The sequence below is a fragment of the Myiozetetes cayanensis genome, unplaced genomic scaffold, assembly GCF_022539395.1.
Source record: "Myiozetetes cayanensis isolate MyiCay16 unplaced genomic scaffold, myiCay2020 scf4, whole genome shotgun sequence".
Lineage (NCBI taxonomy): Eukaryota > Metazoa > Chordata > Aves > Passeriformes > Tyrannidae > Myiozetetes > Myiozetetes cayanensis.
Window position 1 is genome coordinate 45,622,008 of NW_026087631.1, and position 16,755 is coordinate 45,638,762.

The 16,755-nt window shown below is 44.0% G+C and overlaps 1 protein-coding gene across 1 annotated transcript; it reads left to right on the forward strand.

The window, feature by feature from the left end:
* Window positions 1-1,979: 1,979 nt before the first annotated feature.
* On the forward strand, window positions 1,980-9,945 carry SETD9 (SET domain containing 9). The gene is made up of 6 exons (XM_050329512.1): window positions 1,980-2,111; window positions 2,824-3,188; window positions 4,898-5,021; window positions 6,011-6,126; window positions 7,296-7,401; window positions 9,202-9,945. The coding sequence occupies exons 1-6, from the start codon at window positions 2,014-2,016 to the stop codon at window positions 9,287-9,289; spliced, it is 897 nt and encodes a 298-aa protein (XP_050185469.1). The 5' UTR covers window positions 1,980-2,013; the 3' UTR covers window positions 9,290-9,945.
* Window positions 9,946-16,755: the final 6,810 nt, after the last annotated feature.

Below are 16,755 nucleotides of genomic sequence, written 5' to 3' on the forward strand. Positions count from 1 at the left end.
TCCTGTCCTGGCAGTTGGCAGTAAAGTCAAAGACACCTACTTAGAGAAGCAAATGTCTTCATTTGCAAAGGGCATGTTCAGTTCTTCCACAGGAAAATAGTAAGCTCTATGCCTGTTTGGATTTCTCTGCTGGGAATAATGTCACATTTCTAACATGATGGTCATAGGTTGAAGTCTGATGTTTCATCTTTCTGAGTTCTCACTGAAGGGTAACGACTGCCTCCAGGACATGTTGGAGTGTCATGAAGATCATGTGTGTCCTTCATCGCATGAGTGGGCAACTTGCGTGCGTGGCTGTTGTGACCTGACACAGACCCCCTCCCGAGGCACTCTATTTCTCTTATTAACTTTTCACTCACTGTTTAGCTTTCCATGCCGACCTGAATTGTAAATGTGACTGTCTTGCTTTTAAGAGCCACAATATGCATGTACTGTACTGAACATGTATGTTGTTTTCTGGTTATGGCACACAGCTGCTAATATCTGGAGTTGAACCGAGACCTTTCTTCCCTGTCATTACCGAGGAAGTCCAGGAGATGGCAGGGAAGCACTTTGAGGCAGCCACTGTGTCTTTTGCTGTTTCCCTCAGTTATTTCAGTCTGCAATACCTCATTGCTCAGCTCCTGTTCTCGAAAAAGGTGTGCCAGGTCAATAGTAGAATTAAAGTGATTATGGAGTAAATCAAGATGCAGCTTATAAATATTTGCAAGGCTCTGAAACAGGAACTTAATTCAGCTTGTTTCATTACTTTGGTGGACCTTTCTCAAATTCCCAAACTCTTGTCAAAATTTCAGGTCTGGCAATAGGAGTGTAACCCCTGAGCGTGATTTCTCTGTTTACCCCCAAACCAATTCTCAAACACTTGCACCATGTTTTCCAAAGAAAGTAAAACACATGCATACATGTTCATTTTTTCCCAATTCACTGGCACTGAACTGCAGATAAGGAGCAGCATCCAAAGATGTAAGTTTTATGGAAGTGGTTACCCAGGCAGAGGAGGGACAACAGTGGCTAAAGAGGTGATAACGGTACCCTTATCTTGACACCTCTAATGATTTGTAAAGAATGATTTGGGGGGCTTTGCTAATTTTTGAAGATCAATTGCTGAGCAATTGTTTTGCTTACTAGATTTTTGGTTTGGTTTGGTTTTGGTTTTTTGTTTGTTTGTTTTTTCGTGGTTTTTTTTTGTTTTGTTTTTGGTGGTTTTTTTTTTTTAATTATGTTACACATAAATGATGGTAGAATGTGGCACCAAAAGGCTTTATGACCCCAAGTTGTAAATGCTCGTGATTTGTAGTATATCTCTTCAGTCTGGCTAGGTGGATGTGCAGTAAATGCAGCAGGCTCCTGCACATTCATAAGCAGGCTGCATCTCCTGGTCATCAGCCAAATATAGACAAAAGTGTGGACAGAAATACAAGTTTCAGGTCTGGGCTATTGATCCACTCTCTTTATGACATAGATCACAAGTCTGGAGCACAAGTCCTATGAGGAGCAGGTGAGGGAGTTGGGATGATTTAGCCTGGAGAAGAGGAGGCTCAGAGACTTCATCACTTGTGCAGTAATCCTGAAGGAAGGTTGTAGTCAGGTGAGTAAATAGTAAATAGTGACAGGACGAGAAGACACGTGGTTCAGGTTGGACATTAGAAATAATTTCTTCAGTAAAAGGGTAGTTAAGCCTTGGAATGGTCTGCCCGGGGAAGTGGTGGAGTCATACTTCCTGAAAAGTGTTCTCGATAATTTCTAAGCCATTTTTTTTAATCCGGTACGGGATCTTTTTGAGTTGTTCGATATGAGGCAGAAGGGGCACGTACCATGGTTCAGAGAGGGGGGGGTGTGGTGACCTCCGGAGGGGCCCTGAGTTCCCCGTCCCGTGGGGCTGTTCCGGGCCCGCCCCCCCGAGGGGCCGCACAGCCAATGGCAGCTCAGCACACAGCGCGTGCCCGCACCGCGGATTGGCCGGGCCGGTCCGGGGCGGGGCGGGGCGGCTGCGGCGGCCCCGCCGTGCCCGCCATGGCGTGGCGGCCCCTCAGGGCGCTGCGCCGCCGCTGGGCAGCCTACAAGTACCGCTTCGTGCCCTGGCTCGCCCTCAACCTCCGCCGCCAGCGCAGGTGAGGCGCGGGGGGAGCTCTCGGCGCCAGCCCAGTCCCCGCTGCCCCTCCTCGGAAGGGGCTGAGGCCGCCGCTCGGGTTTGTCACGGGGAAGTGGTTCGGCCTTGGGGTGTCCCTTGGCTGGCATGGAACTCTTATTTAGATTTAAAATGGTATTTAACGTTGAAACTAGATACGCTGATTGTTGGGTGTTTGGTTTTGATTTTTGAAAGGCGTGTTTGACCAATTTTAAACGTAAAAGCAGTGTTTGAATTTAAATGATCGTTACATTGTTATAAGTCACTAAACTAAAACAAGTAACAAAGTTAAAATTTCCTCATCAGAGTAACGTTTGTCCTCACCGCATTTATAGTGTGATGAACTATTTGTGTTGGGTTTTTTTTTTTAATAAATTTCAATAATTATGTTTCGTTTTTTGGTGCATTTGTCACGGAGAGCTCAGGAGGGTTTAATCTACTGGACTTGCAGTAAATATACAGATGATGGTTCTATAGTAGAGCAGGCACTGGTTTTAACTAAAAAGTCCTTCTGTGGCACCTTTAGATGATTTTAGTGTTAAAACAGTTTTAATTGGAACAAGCATAAAAAAGGCATTGTCCGAAACAAAATTTATCTAAGTTACTGCTGCAAGAGAGAGCTCTTTTCTCCTTATTTGAGGGGGGGGGGAAGTAATATTAATATGTCTTTTTAAAATACTTTCTTTTCTTCGCAGGACCCTCCGATATGTTCCTGAAAGTTCTCAAGACAAAATTATCTCTGATGAAGATGTCTTTGAAACACTACTGAAAACATTTAAAGCTCTGTTCCTAAATGACTTCAGTAGACAAGCGGATATTTTGGCTTTACTTCCAGAAGTCAAACGTCAGTATCTGGAATTACTGACGTTGGAGCAGAAGTGGTCAAAAGTAACTTCATGTAACCATGGAAGTCAGCAGGTGTTTAGTCCTGAGGAAGTTCTGTTAAACACACTGGGATTCACTGTTAGTAGAGACCGGAGTTCCCTCGTGTCTGCTGGAACTGGAGTCTTTGTTACCAAAGGTTTTGTGCCAAAAGGGACGGTTGTGTCAATGTATCCTGGTAATGGAATGTTCTTATTTTTGGTTTAGATATGATTTCTAACCATTTAATTATGGAATGCCAAAGTTCCATGCTTATTTTTATTTTATGGGCTTCATTTCTCTCATTCCTTAACAAAATCACAAGTTATGGTGTATAAGAATCTTTCTAAACTGACTCGACTTGGTTTTTAAATAAGCAAAGCAACTGGGAGGGAAAATTTTATTTATAAAAAAACTTTAGTCCTTAAACTCTGATTTCCTAGCTGCTACAAAACCTGTTTCAGATTCTGTAAACACAAATGCATGGGAGAAATTTCAAGTAGCTGAACAGTACAATTTAGTTCCTTGGGTTTTCCCTTTTGATTCAGGATCTGAAAAATGAGGTTCTGAGATCTCCACATGAGTCAGTAGACAAGAGTAGGAACTTCTTCAAAGCACAAAAGTACAAATTGGAGAATGAAAATAAAGTGTTCATTTAGCAGAACAATTCTGTAAAGTATGTTTGGAAAAATCAGCACTCCTCTGTCCTCCTCCTCATTTCTTGGAACTGTATTTGCATACATTTCTTAGAAAGGTTTGTAATCCTATCAGTATGGCCCAGCTAGGACAGCTCTGCTGACATGCTTTGGGTTTGTTTCTATTTCGTCTGTCAACAGAATCACCCCCTGCATGTGGTCTCTGGCTCGTCCCAGCACTGCAGGATCAGGAGCAATCCGAGTCCTGGGCGTTTTGTTGTGCCAAGGCCGGAGTGTACGGCCATTACCATTGTAATGGTGAACGGTGATTACTGATGAACTGACCAGTTGTCAAGTGACAGTCACAAACAGTGGTCCTGCTGCTTTGCAGCTCACTTTAAATTTCAGGCACATACTAAATGTGAGCCTAGGTTCATTCAGAGTCTCCTCTGGCAGCTCCTCTAGCATGAAAAGGGGATAAGCAGGTGAAATACCTTTGGTTTTCAAGGGAATCAAGGAAACTGCAGAGTGGTGGGCTGGGTGTGGTACCCTGTGGACAGGGACCCTGTGTTTGTGAGCACAGCCTTTGCCTGGCTCCTTGTGAGACTGCAGTGAAGGATTTCTACTGAGGGGTACTGAAGGTGTAGTGGATGTGAGGGGGCTGCAGGACAGCAGTTCCATGAGAAGCTGCGAACCTGTCAGCTCTTGCTTTTCTGTGCTTGGAAGCTGGGGCAGGTTAAATCCTCTCTGCAGATATTGGAAATGGTCTGCTGAAATAACTTCTTGGTTTGTCATTTTCCATTTCCTGTAGCAAGCAAAATCTCTGATGTAGGGTGGTGGAGGTTGGTGTTTTGGATTCTTTGCTGTTTGTGTGTGCTTTTCAGAGTCCTGACACAGTAGTAACAAAATAGCATAGTATCTTCAGCTGTGTTTTCCTGAGCATATGTCACTTGATGTTCTCTCTGGAGCAGATCAGTTGGCTGTAAGGCTTTATCTACCTGTCCCAAAGAGAGTCAGGCCTTCTCTCTTTTGATTTCCTACAATGGCTTCCCTCTTTGGCATACCTCAGCTCATTTAGTTGTGTGAGGTTTTTTGCATCCCAGAAAGTTGTTTATAAAAGCTTATAGGTTTACAAATGTCTGTCACTAAGTGAGAAGGGACTTCTCTCCTAACTGTTTTGAGTTTCTGTGTGGATGGGACTGAATGATACCATAAGCCCATTCTAACAGCTAACTTATTTTCTTCTGAAATAATAATATCTGTCTTGCAACAGGTACAGTATACAGAAAGCATGAGCCCATCTTTTTCCAGTCCCTTGGCAATCCCTTTATTTTTAGGTGCATTGATGGCATCCTTATTGATGGGAACGATAAAGGACTATCAAGATCAGTGTACAGGTAAGCAAAAGAAACGGGGGATTGTCACTCATGTGATTTAAAAGAGGGGTACTGATAGTGTCAGTTCTCTGTTGTCTTACCCTAAATTGAGTTTACATGATTGTCACCCACCTGTGTGTATCTCATAATGCAAACAACACAACAATGAAGAGTTGCCCGTTGTGATCCTTTATTGTGTCTTCATCTGTAACACCAGAGAGATGTGTTTGGATGTACTGAGACTTTCCTATAAAGAAATCAGTTTTTAATAAGCAGGATGTAGCATAAAAGGATTTAAATGTTTCTGAGCTGTTACTCAAACCTGCCTAGTTTGGCCTATCAAGTCCAACTCCCTGCTTCTGGTAGGACTGCCTACAATCGAACCATAGGACTAAGAGCATTGTGTAGGCATTCCTTGAACTCCAGAAGACTTGATGCTGTGACCACACCAGGGGAGCCCAGTGACCAGCCATCCTCTTGGTGAAGAATCTTTGCCTGTTGTCCAGTCTGAACTTTCCATTATACACAGCTAGCCTGGGCTGCTTTACTTAACCATAAAATATAATTTGCAGAGTTTGTGTTTCATTGTGACATGAAAAGAAAATAGTAACTAGCAAAACTATAAAATAATACCTAGTTTGAATATTAATACCTACTAATACCAGATTTTAATTTAGGGAGTGAATTTGGAGCTAATACTGTAATAAGCCTTTGCATCTTTAGAGGTGAGTGAAATGAGTTGACACTTTTGTGATGGTAACACTTGATGTTGGTTTCTGGAAAAGTATATGGTGGTTTTGTGCAGGTTCTTCCACCAGAGTCTGAAAGACACCACACACTAGAGGGAGGTTTAAATACTCTTTTTAAAGTACCATCAAAGTGTTGGGTCTCTGACCAGATCGGGCAGCTGTAACTTCATGCAGCAACTGTGGCCATTTCTACAGGAGGAAGTAAGAAAACTTTTTAGGTGAAGATGCAGTGTTTCACACTGAGGCTGTTGGTCACTTCAGGTCTTGCAGGAGGAGAGATCAACTTGGCCCATTTCAGATGAGTGATGAGAGCTGGCTCACTGCTTCCCCGCAAAACCCGCTGGCAGTGGGACAGTATGTCAACAACTGCTCACATGGTAAGTTGCCAGGTAAATTTTTGAGGCTTGAGTTTGTCTTTATAGATATAAATTACTTTGGAGGTAACACAGAGAATAGGGTACTGATCTTAGGGGACAGTAGTCCTGTTTAAAACAAGATAAGCACTTACAGGATAAAACATTTCTGAGACTTTTTGTCACAATTTGGTGTTGGAATCCTTCAGTTTAGCAACACATCACATCAAATACCCTCATTCTTTTCTCACTAACTCCCCCAGTTTCCCTTCTGGTAGAATGAAAGGCACACACCCCAAAATGTGAGATGGGGGGAAAGGATATCTGGCAAAGGTCACTGGGCTGAGGCAGAACACAGAGTTTCAGATCAAGCTCCTCAATCTAGTTCCAGCAGACTTCATGAGAAAACCAAAAGCACAGTGACGTGTACAGTAAGATTCTGTCACTGCTCATTTTGAATAATTTTTTTTGACTTCCTTACATTTATGCACAAAATCTATGCAACTGTTGGTATGATCTCACTGTTGGACCTGAGGAAGGGAACTATTTATTCTGTCCCACTATTGGTCTTAAGTAACTCATGAGAATGGTTGTGATACACAGAAAGTTGAATTGATACCATACCTACCATATCTAGCTTCTGAGTGGCTTTCATAGCCTGCATTACACTGAGGATTCCCTGACTCCAAGTAGCATCCAGAAAAGTTGCTGGAGTAGCAAACCAAGTACTGACTGGCACGGCCTGTCCCATGAAACTGTTTCTTCCAGGTCCAATGTCCATGAAATAAGATTTCCCTCTTTCTGCTGGACAGATTGGGATTTCCTCCCAATATTTCTGACATATTTTGACACTAGGAAAAATGTTTTTCAATATCTTCTTTAACAGTAAACGCAAGCACTGTATTAACAACATTAACAGTGCTGTAAGCTATCCCTGGTGCTAAGCAAGCTGTGCCTCCTCATATACAAGGCGATAATTGAGTTAAGCTCCTGTAGTTCGTTGTGTAGTTGGTTGTGTAAATTTCAAAGTAGGACTTCAGGTGAATGCAGTAGGTCCCAGCAGAGGAGTGGTTTTCAGGCCTGATGAGGCATCCGCTATTTTTGTAGCAGTACATTTGATGTTTTTACACATCTCTAAGCACTATCTAATATTTCCTTTGTGTTATAGAGACTTTTTTTTTTCTTATTTCTAGAAAAAGCAGCAAACGTGTGTTATCAAGAGTTTGATGTTCCGGGACATTTTCCTCTAGAACTGAAACAGTACCTTCCAAACATCGTCTACAACCACAACATAGAGAGGTTGGCAGCAAATCAAAGAACTCATGGATTTGTATGATACAAGCATACTACATGTGTAAAAATAGATAGACATGGTTGAAAAATAATATGCAATATGAAGATGAATTACACAAAAGTATGCAACTGTATAGGAGAGTTAGCTCTTTGAATAGACTAAGTTTAGTTCCAAGACTGTTTGTTCCTTTTTCCACATCTTCTTAAATGACATTAGCGTGAAGACACGGTTTTACAAGCAGTGATTGGGTTGCACTACAGTGCAGTTCTGAATCCCATAAAGCACTGGTTATATTTTGCTTGTATTACTGTATTGGGGTTTTTCAGTATGTATTTCAAATGTCGTTAGTGATCTTTAACCAATCAAAGCCCTTCTGAGATAGTTCAGGTTTAGTCGTCTTACTCTCCTGGTTCTCCACGTCTTCTGCTTATGGTGATAAGTTGAATTTGCAAAAAAGAAACCTAAAATTGTATTGAGACAAGTGAAGTACTATGCAGTATAAAGGCACGTGACTTTTAGTTACAGTACACAATTACAACATCCTCATTATGACTTGGAAATTCACGGTTTTTTTGAAATTAAAACACTTGGAAACCTTTCTCAGGTAATTATCTTAATTTCAAGGATGTGTGATGATTTTAGAGAAGATCATGTGAACTTTTAGTGTAATTCTGGAGCTTTTTCAAAACTCTGAAATTGGAGAAAGTTACAGTGCATATTGGAAAATTGGCTTTTCTGATTAAACTTAGACTTCATTGAGACACTTGTAACCTGCAATTAATAAGTAAATGCTAATAAAATAACCAGTAGGACTGAATTCTGATGAAGCCTTGATGCTGTACTTGAAGTGTGAAAGCACAGTGAGGAGAGAGAGGCTATGAGACCTTTCCAGGACAGGGGAATTTTGCTCTCTTCCTGGAAGTCTGTGGAAGAAAATGTGGTTTTTCAGTGATTATTTCTCCCGGTGTACGGCCACTAGACAAAAGATCATATCTGCTTCCAGCTACTTGGTTTGATACTGGTTGATACTGATATATACAATGGCAAAATAGGTAATCTGGTTTCTAAGTCTTTTTCTGTCTTGCAAAAGAGTTCTTAGTACTTGTTTACGTTGTTGTTTGGTATGTTTCAAAATGGCCTCACACTAAATTTTCAGTAGTGGGGATGTTTGGATTGATGCTGTTTTTCCGTTTCTGGTTGATCAGCATCAGAAGCACGTGCTCTCCTTCCTAGCATAGATACTTCAGCTTTAGAGCATGGTCGTTTACTGAAAGGAAGTTTGGAGGGGTGGGTTCCTAAATTATCTCTGTAAGAAAAACGCAAGCCCTTGATTTCAGCTTGGAGTTTATGGAGAATTCACCCATCACTGTAGATTGCAGCAGGTCTCTGATGCAGTTCAGTGCTGTCTTCCTGGGTATTGCTGGGCTCCAAGTAGCTTTAGCCAAGTATCACCTGTGGGCAGGCATGTCTAGAGGAATGGTTTCTGGTCCATGAACTTTGCTATAGCTTCTGCTGTCTAAGTCTTGACTAACTCTTTTCAATTCTAATTAACTGTGTGAGTGAAAACATTATTTGCGTACCCACATAGGCTATGCTTTTTTGGTAATTGTATGTGTTTTATTTTTATTTGCTGTCTGTATCTCAGTGTTGTTTTTCCATGCTCCCTGCCCTGCATTATGCATATTACTCCCAAAACTAATCTAGACAAAGCCATTGTTTTGGCTTCTTGAAATGAAGAATTAAAAAAAATTCAAAGGGAAATAAAATTGTTCACTTTCACATGTTTTCTTATCCTTTTTTTACAGCCACCTGAGGTGTGTAGTTCTTGTCACTCTCAGAGACATCCAGCAAGGAGAAGAACTTTTCTCAAATTACTACACTATTGTCAGATGAATTAATTGATTCAAGACTGAGGAAATCTGTGTCAATAAAATATGTACTGTGTCTGTACTTCAAGCTTCATCATCATTTTTGCTCAAGGGAAGAGCTGTAGCCTCTACCATTTGGAGAGCTAGCTGAAGGCTTGAATTTCTCTGAAAACAGTCCACATTCAATGCACAGATGAAGGTTTAACTATTTACATCATTAGGTTCTCAGTTGTCTGCCGTTGTTCATATTACTGCTTAGTGATGTTCAACTGTCCATCTGGTAGCTCATAAAATTAAAACGTAAATTCTAGATATGTCATTAAATGTAGTCAATTGCACAGTTGTCTGTAACTGGCACTCAGAACATGGCTTGTAATGACATCCGTCATAGTTCACAGTATCTGGTTCTCATGTTCTTGGAGCTGACCCCTTTGGTATCAGCTTCCTTTTAAAAAGTATTCCAGTGCTGCGAGTTGTCCTACTCTTTCCCGAAGCCCGTTTTGGAACCATGCTGGTGGCCCCTCAGCCGTGCCTGCATGGTGCACTGTCAGACAGAGACCACCTTAGCCACAGCCTTCAGCCCTGCCTGTCCTGTGCTGGGAGGAAAGGCGGTGTGTGTCTTGAAGCCTTGTCCAGTCTTAATTTCAGTGATTCACTGGAAGTTTCCAGGCATGTGGCAACTTTCATAGATTTTATTCTCAAAGAGAGAAAACATCATGTTGAAGCATAGCTGGAGGAAACAATGCCAACCAAGTGTGCTGTGTATTTTTTTAATGAGTTGCTGGTATAAACTGAGTCAGGTATTCCTACATTAATTCTTGCTGCTGTCTGCACACTGCAGTCAGAAAGATCATCCCAGTGCTTTCTGCAAAAGTCCAAGCAAGCTTCCCAGTGACTTTGTGGTTGGCATAAGTTCATGAGGAAGGAGCTTGGAAGTGGTGTGCTCTAAGGACTCGGGAGTGGCTGGGCCAGCCAGGGTGCCCTTGCTTGGCTGCTGAAGCACCTGGTCTCCTTTTCAGAATTCAAAGCCTTTGGTTTCTGTGTTACTTGGTCTGTTTCCAAGCCTGAACCTTGTCTTTCAGATTCATTTGGAAGTCCTTTGCTGCCAGAGAAGGCTGTTTATTTCAGCAGGATTTAAATAGCAGAGCTCTGAGGTAGTGGCTCTGCATAGGTTGTGCAAGTTTTATGTTGATGTCACTTCCAGTGACAGTCTTTATGTCTTCACTGTGTGGTAACAGCACAAGTCCCATGAGGAGAGGCTGAGGGAGCTGGGGAGTTTATGGAGAATTCACCCATCACTGTAGATTGCAGCAGGTCTCTGATGCAGTTCAGTGCTGTCTTCCTGGGTATTGCTGGGCTCCAAGTAGCTTTAGCCAAGTATCACCTGTGGGCAGGCATGTCTAGAGGAATGTTTTCTGGTCCATGAACTTTGCTATAGCTTCTGCTGTCTAAGTCTTGACTAACTCTTTTCAATTCTGATTAACTGTGTGAGTGAAAACATTATTTGCGTACCCAACTTAAATGTATACTCCTGACAATTGTGAAACTACAATTTGTTTATTGAGGAAGATTTGCTTTCCTGCACTTGCTGTCTCCTGGATGTGAATATTGCTTATTAGTGCAGGACTACAGTGCTGAAGCGCAGTGTTGTCTGTCACTAACAGGGTGCCTGGGAACGGCGCCTCCCTGCTGAGACAAGAAAACCTGACAGCCTGCTTCAGGGACTGCTCATAACACAGGGGAAATCAGCACCTGGCCTGCAAGTGGCAGCAGCGCTGGATTTCTAAAGCGAAAGCATGGCAGGAGGAGGAGTGGTGCTTCTGAGCAAGAAGCAGCACAAGATGGTGACTGAGTGGGAGCAGGGAAAATTGAACAGTAGCAATAATGGTCACATGTACATCACAGTGGTACTAGATGCAGTCCCTAGGAGCTGCAGCTCCTAGGTGATGTTTGTGGCGCTCTGGAAGGAAAACAGGAAAGGTGTGAGATTGTGTAAATGCTGTTGCTGCTCAGTCATCTCTCTTCCCTTGCACTCAAAGCCACCATTCCTTCCTGGCTCATTGAACCCTACCATGAGCTGATCTGATCTGCTAAACACATAACAACATCACCAGAAACCCCATCCAGGCTTTCTTGCTTGCTTTGTTTTCTGCTACTGCAGTGAGTGAAACAGTTCCTAGAAGGACCAGAGTGAGCAAGACAGCAGAGGCCCATAGGTGGTGGCAGAGTTGCTGATTTGACTCACTGGATTTTATGAAACTGTGCTTTCAGACACTTCTATTTTGCACATGAAGGTGATGCTGTACTTACCCAACATCTCATTGCCTGCCAGGCTGCTCTGCTCCCTGGCTGTGTGCTCTTTCCCTGTGCTAGTTCTGCATCTCACCTGGTGACACAGAAAACCAAGTCAGTAACTGCAGCACAAGGCAGGGATGATGTTCTGCCATGTTAAAGAACTGTGCCAGATCTTTGGCACAGCAGGCAGCTGTGTGCTGGCAAAGGCACAGAAGTGGTCGGGGATAGGCAGCTGTGCCACAGGGGGCCTACAACCTCTGCATGGCAAAGGCAGCAGGAAAGCATGTTCCTGCTGGGGCACCCTGGCTTTCTCTCATACCAGAGGGCCAAGTCTTCCTGGGAGCTCTAAATAACTTTTGTTTACAGAGAGGGAAGAAAACTCCAAGAATTAATACAAAATGTTTTATCAAACTGATTGCCAGGGTTTATGCCTGTAGCCTTGCTTCCTTGCAAGTTGTGGACAAAACAAGTCGGTCAGCAAGGCACAAGCAGCAGTGGCAACTGAGGTAAGTCTGGAGGTGAGGGTTAGATTGGTCTATAGTTCCAGCACTGAGCCCCATCCGGACCCAGAAGCACTCAGCAGCCAATCGGGCACACTACTGGGAGGAAATTTAAATGGTTCTAAGGAGCACGAGCAACGTGGGGCATGGCAGTGATGGCAGAGTATGACAGGGAGGACAGTGAGGGCAGTTTGCACAGCTCTTCACACAGGATGGGCTCCTCTTTGACCACCCGGGAGGAGCTAGTAGAGGTGGATAAACAGACTCAGTATGTGGTGGAAACAAGTGTGAAAAGATCCTTCCAGCCCCAGTCTTATCAGTGTACTAGTTTATGGTTATACAAGTTATGGTGTTGACACATCGCAAAGCTCAATCCCTTAGAGCTGTGGGAGTCACTGGACCAGCTACATCAGAGGCCTCCAGCCAGACCTGCTGACAGGAGTCACAGCTCTCCAGGTCACAGGTTGACAGGAGTGCCTGACACCTCTTTGTGAGGCTGCGACAGAAGAACAGTTCATTTTCAGAAGGTGTGCTGCAGCTGAAGAACCGTGTTGCCAGGGGAAGGAGCTACAGGAAGAAGTGAACAGGCTACCTGCTATTTGGGTGAACATGCAACAGACTGATCTGTTATTTTCAGGGACACTACAGTCTCAAGACTCTCAGGAAATTCAAATCTCCATTGTAGTGGAGAAGCAGGTGGACTCAGAACCCTAAAAGGTTATTAGTCAAGGATCTGTTGAAGATGAAGGCTGGAAGCAGGTCACCACATACACGAGGAAGAAGGTTCTTCCTCCTGAAAACTTAGTAAGTAGGACTGACACCTTCTGCAATAGGTATGAGGCTCTAGAAGGCCACACAACTGATGAGGTGGACGAAGGTCCCTCTGGCATAGAGGAAACTCCTAAAGCAACACCACCTGTACCCTGCATCACAACCTCCTGTGTCAAGAGAAAAAGAAGGGTAGTTGTAATAGGAGACTCCCTTCTAAAGGGAACAGAGACCCTGATACGCAGACCAGACCCAATCCACAGGGAAGTCTGCTGTCTCCCAGGGACTCAAATAAGGAACATCACTGGAAAACTGATTATTGTCCACTATTGTTTGTTCAAACTGGCAGCAACAAAATAACAAAGAGAAGTCAGAAGGCAATCAAAAGAGACTTCAGGGCCCTAGGGTGATTGGTAAAGGGATCAGGAGCACAGGTAGTGATTTCCTCGATTCTTCTGGTACCAAGGGATAATACTTATAAGAATAGGTGGATCCATCACGTCAGTGAGTGGCTCCGACGTTGGTATAATTGGAAAATTTTGGGTTTTTTTTGACCATGATCTGTTTAACAGCTGGTCTGCTCACACCTGCTGGGACACACTTTTCTCAGAGGGGGAAAAGAATTCTAGGACAGGAGCTGTCAGGGCTGGTTGACAGAGCTTTAGAGTTGCTTGGAAGGAGGAAAAGGACAAAACCAGTCTGGCCAGTGATGAGAGATGGGATGGTGTGCCAAAATTTGAGAAAACCAGCACTTAAGGGGATCCCTCAATCTGCCTCAAGAGGTGTTGGCTACAGTGTACCCCACCTGAAATGTTTCTACACCAATGCACGCTGCAAGAGGAACAAACAAGATGAGCTCAAAGCTTTGGCCCAGTCCCAGAGGTTTGACATCATCGGCACAAGTGAAACCTGGTGGGATGAATCCTGTGACTGGAGTGCCCTCTTGGATGGTTACAAGCTCCTCAGGAGGGATAGACAGGGCAGAAGAGGTGGAGGGGTGTATGTAATGTAGTGGAAGGGTTAGAATGTGTGGAGCTCACAGTTGGCCATGGCACAGTGGAGAGCCTCTGGGCAAGAATCAAGGGACAAACAAACAATGAGGATGTCATTGTGGGAGTCTGCTCTGGACCTCCAGGCCAGGACAATGACGCCAATGAATTATTCTTTGAGGAACTAAGGGGCACTTCCAAGTCAACTGCTCTTGTCCTTAGGGGGGACTTCAGCTTGTCAGAAATTAACTGAGAGCATCACACAGCTGGTACAACTGAGGCCAGAAGATTCCTAGAAAATCTGTATGACAACTTTGTGGAATAGATCCTAGGGGAGCCAACTCAGAAAACTGCCCTCCTGGATCTGCTGCTTGTCAACAGAGTGGATCTCATGAGCAATGTGGAGATCAGTGGCCGTCATGGCCACAGCGACCACCAAGTGATCAACTGTAAAATCTCTGTTGACAGGAGGAAAAGTGCCAGCAAAACCTCAGCTCTGGACATGAGGAGAGCAGACTTCAGGCTGCTCTGGGAATTAGTAAGTAAGGTCCCCTGGGAAAATGTTTTTGCAGGTGCTGGGGTCCATCAATGCTGGTCCCTTTTCAAACATCACCTCCTAAGGGCAGAGCAGGCAATTCCCAAATGCTGGAAGTTAAGCAGATGAGGCAGAAGGCTGGCTGGGATAAGCAGGCATCTTCTCTTGGAAATAAGGCCAAAAAGGAAGGTATATGCCCAGTAGAAACAAGGTCAAGTGACATGGAAAGAATTCAGAAATGCTGCTTCCACTGTAGGGAGAAAATTCGTGTGGCCAAAGCTCAAGTGGAGCTGAAGCTGGCCAGAAATGTGGAGGACAATAACAAGAGATTTTTTCAAATACATTAATGGCAACTGGCAGCATAGAAATATCATCAGCTTGTTACAGGATGAGAATGGACACCTCCCTAACAGGGACAGAGGCAAAGCAGAGGTGTTTAATGCTTGCTTTGCCTCTGTCTTCAACACAGATGATGGACCTAGGGGTCTCAGTGCCCTGAGCTGGAGGACCTTGACTGCAAGAATAATCAACTCCCAGTTGATCCTGAAACTATGTGGGGTCTGCTGCTCCATCTGGATCCCTACAAATCTATACGGGCTGACAGGAATCATCCCAGAATCCTCTCTCAATGATTTTCAAGTGGTCTTGAGAGTCTAGAGAGGTCACAGCTGACTGGAAGCTCCATAGCATTGTACAGATTTTCATGAAGGGTGAGAAGGAGCATCCTGGAAACTACAGGCCTGTGAGTCTCACTTCAGGGCCTGGTAAAGTTATGGAGAAGATTATTCTGAGAGGTGTTGAAAAACACCTGAAAGACAACCCAGTCATTGGTCACAGCCAGCACGGCTTCATGAGGGGAAAGTCCTGTTTATCAAACCTGATTTCCTTCTATGACAAGGTAACCCACCCAGCTGATCAAGGAAAGCCAGTCGATGTAATTTTTTTTGGATTTCAGTAAAGCTTTCAATAGTGTCTCTCACAGGATCCTTCTGGACAAACTGTCCAGCACAGCTGGATAAACACATGGTGTGGTGGGTGAGCAATCAGCTCACAGGTTGAGCAGAGAGGGTGATAGTGAACGGGGTGACATCAGCCTGGTGATCTGTCACTAGTGGGGTTCCACAGGGCTCCATCGTGGGCCCAGTGCTCTTCAACATCTTCATAAATGATTGGGACACAGGACTGGAAGGGATACTAAGTTTGCCAACACCACTAAATCGGGAGGAGCTGTTGATGCCCTGGAAGGCAGGGAGGCCCTGCAGAGAAACGTTGACAGCTTAGAGAGATGGGCAATCACCAACCAGATGAAGCTTAACAAGGGAAAGTGCCAGATTCTGCACCTGGGACAGGGCATTCCTGGAACAGAGAGGAGCACTGTGGAAAGGGACATGGGGGTCCTGGTTAATGGCAAATTGGTTATGACTCACAGTGCCCTGACAGCCAGGAGGGCCAACCATGTCCTGGGGGGGCACCAGGCAAAGCATCGCCAGCTGGTTGAGGGAGAGGATTTGCTATGACCTGCCCCAAAACAGGAAGGTAACTCAGGTTCTTATTAATAAATTCCTTGGGGTGGATTAGGGTGAAAAACACTGAATAATTGGTGTTTGTAAACATATATAGGTAGAGTTTATTCTAGAACAGTTTGTTTAGGAAGTAAACAGTTTTGTTGCCATTTTTGGTGTTATCACCTATAGCAATACAGCAATATGAAAGAAAAATAACACTTTAGGAAATGCGTAACAAAGGGAAGAGAAAGAAAGGATAAAAGTGGAAAGATATATATAGTCACTGCCCACTGGATCAAGTGATGAAACTTGATAGCTGCAGTTTCCTTGCCTGTTGGTTGAAGTGGTGGTCAAAGTCCTGTCAAAATGATGCTCTTGATCTATTAGGCTGGGGGAAGCTCCCCACAAAACTCAAAGTTTTTATGAGTTATTATTAAACACTTCAAGCTTCAGGTGGGAATGCCTTGTACCTACCCTGGGGCAGGGAGTTTTACAATGGACCATGTCACCTGACATGTCATGAATCTTCCATGCTCCTGCTCCCTGGAGGGGTTTTCACAGCAGAGTCATCACGTAAGGGAGGATATTGGGATGATAAGAAGGATTGCCCCACCTTGCAGGATTTGCCTCTTCTTAGCCTCTTCCCTTATCTGGAAATCCAGTTTGTAACTTCAGGTGTGCACACCCTCCTGCATCTGGGGTAGTTGGACAATGGCACCCACTATCTGATCTGAAGGTCCTTTGCAGTAGGCATATTCAGGGAGGGGTGCACTTTGCTGGGTGAGCAGCTGTTTCTTCTCAGTTTGCTGCAGTGGGCAAAAGTCTTTTGGTGATCTTACAGTGTTTAAGCCATTAACTATTTCAGTCTCTGACAGGATTGTCCCGCTCTGCTCTGCACT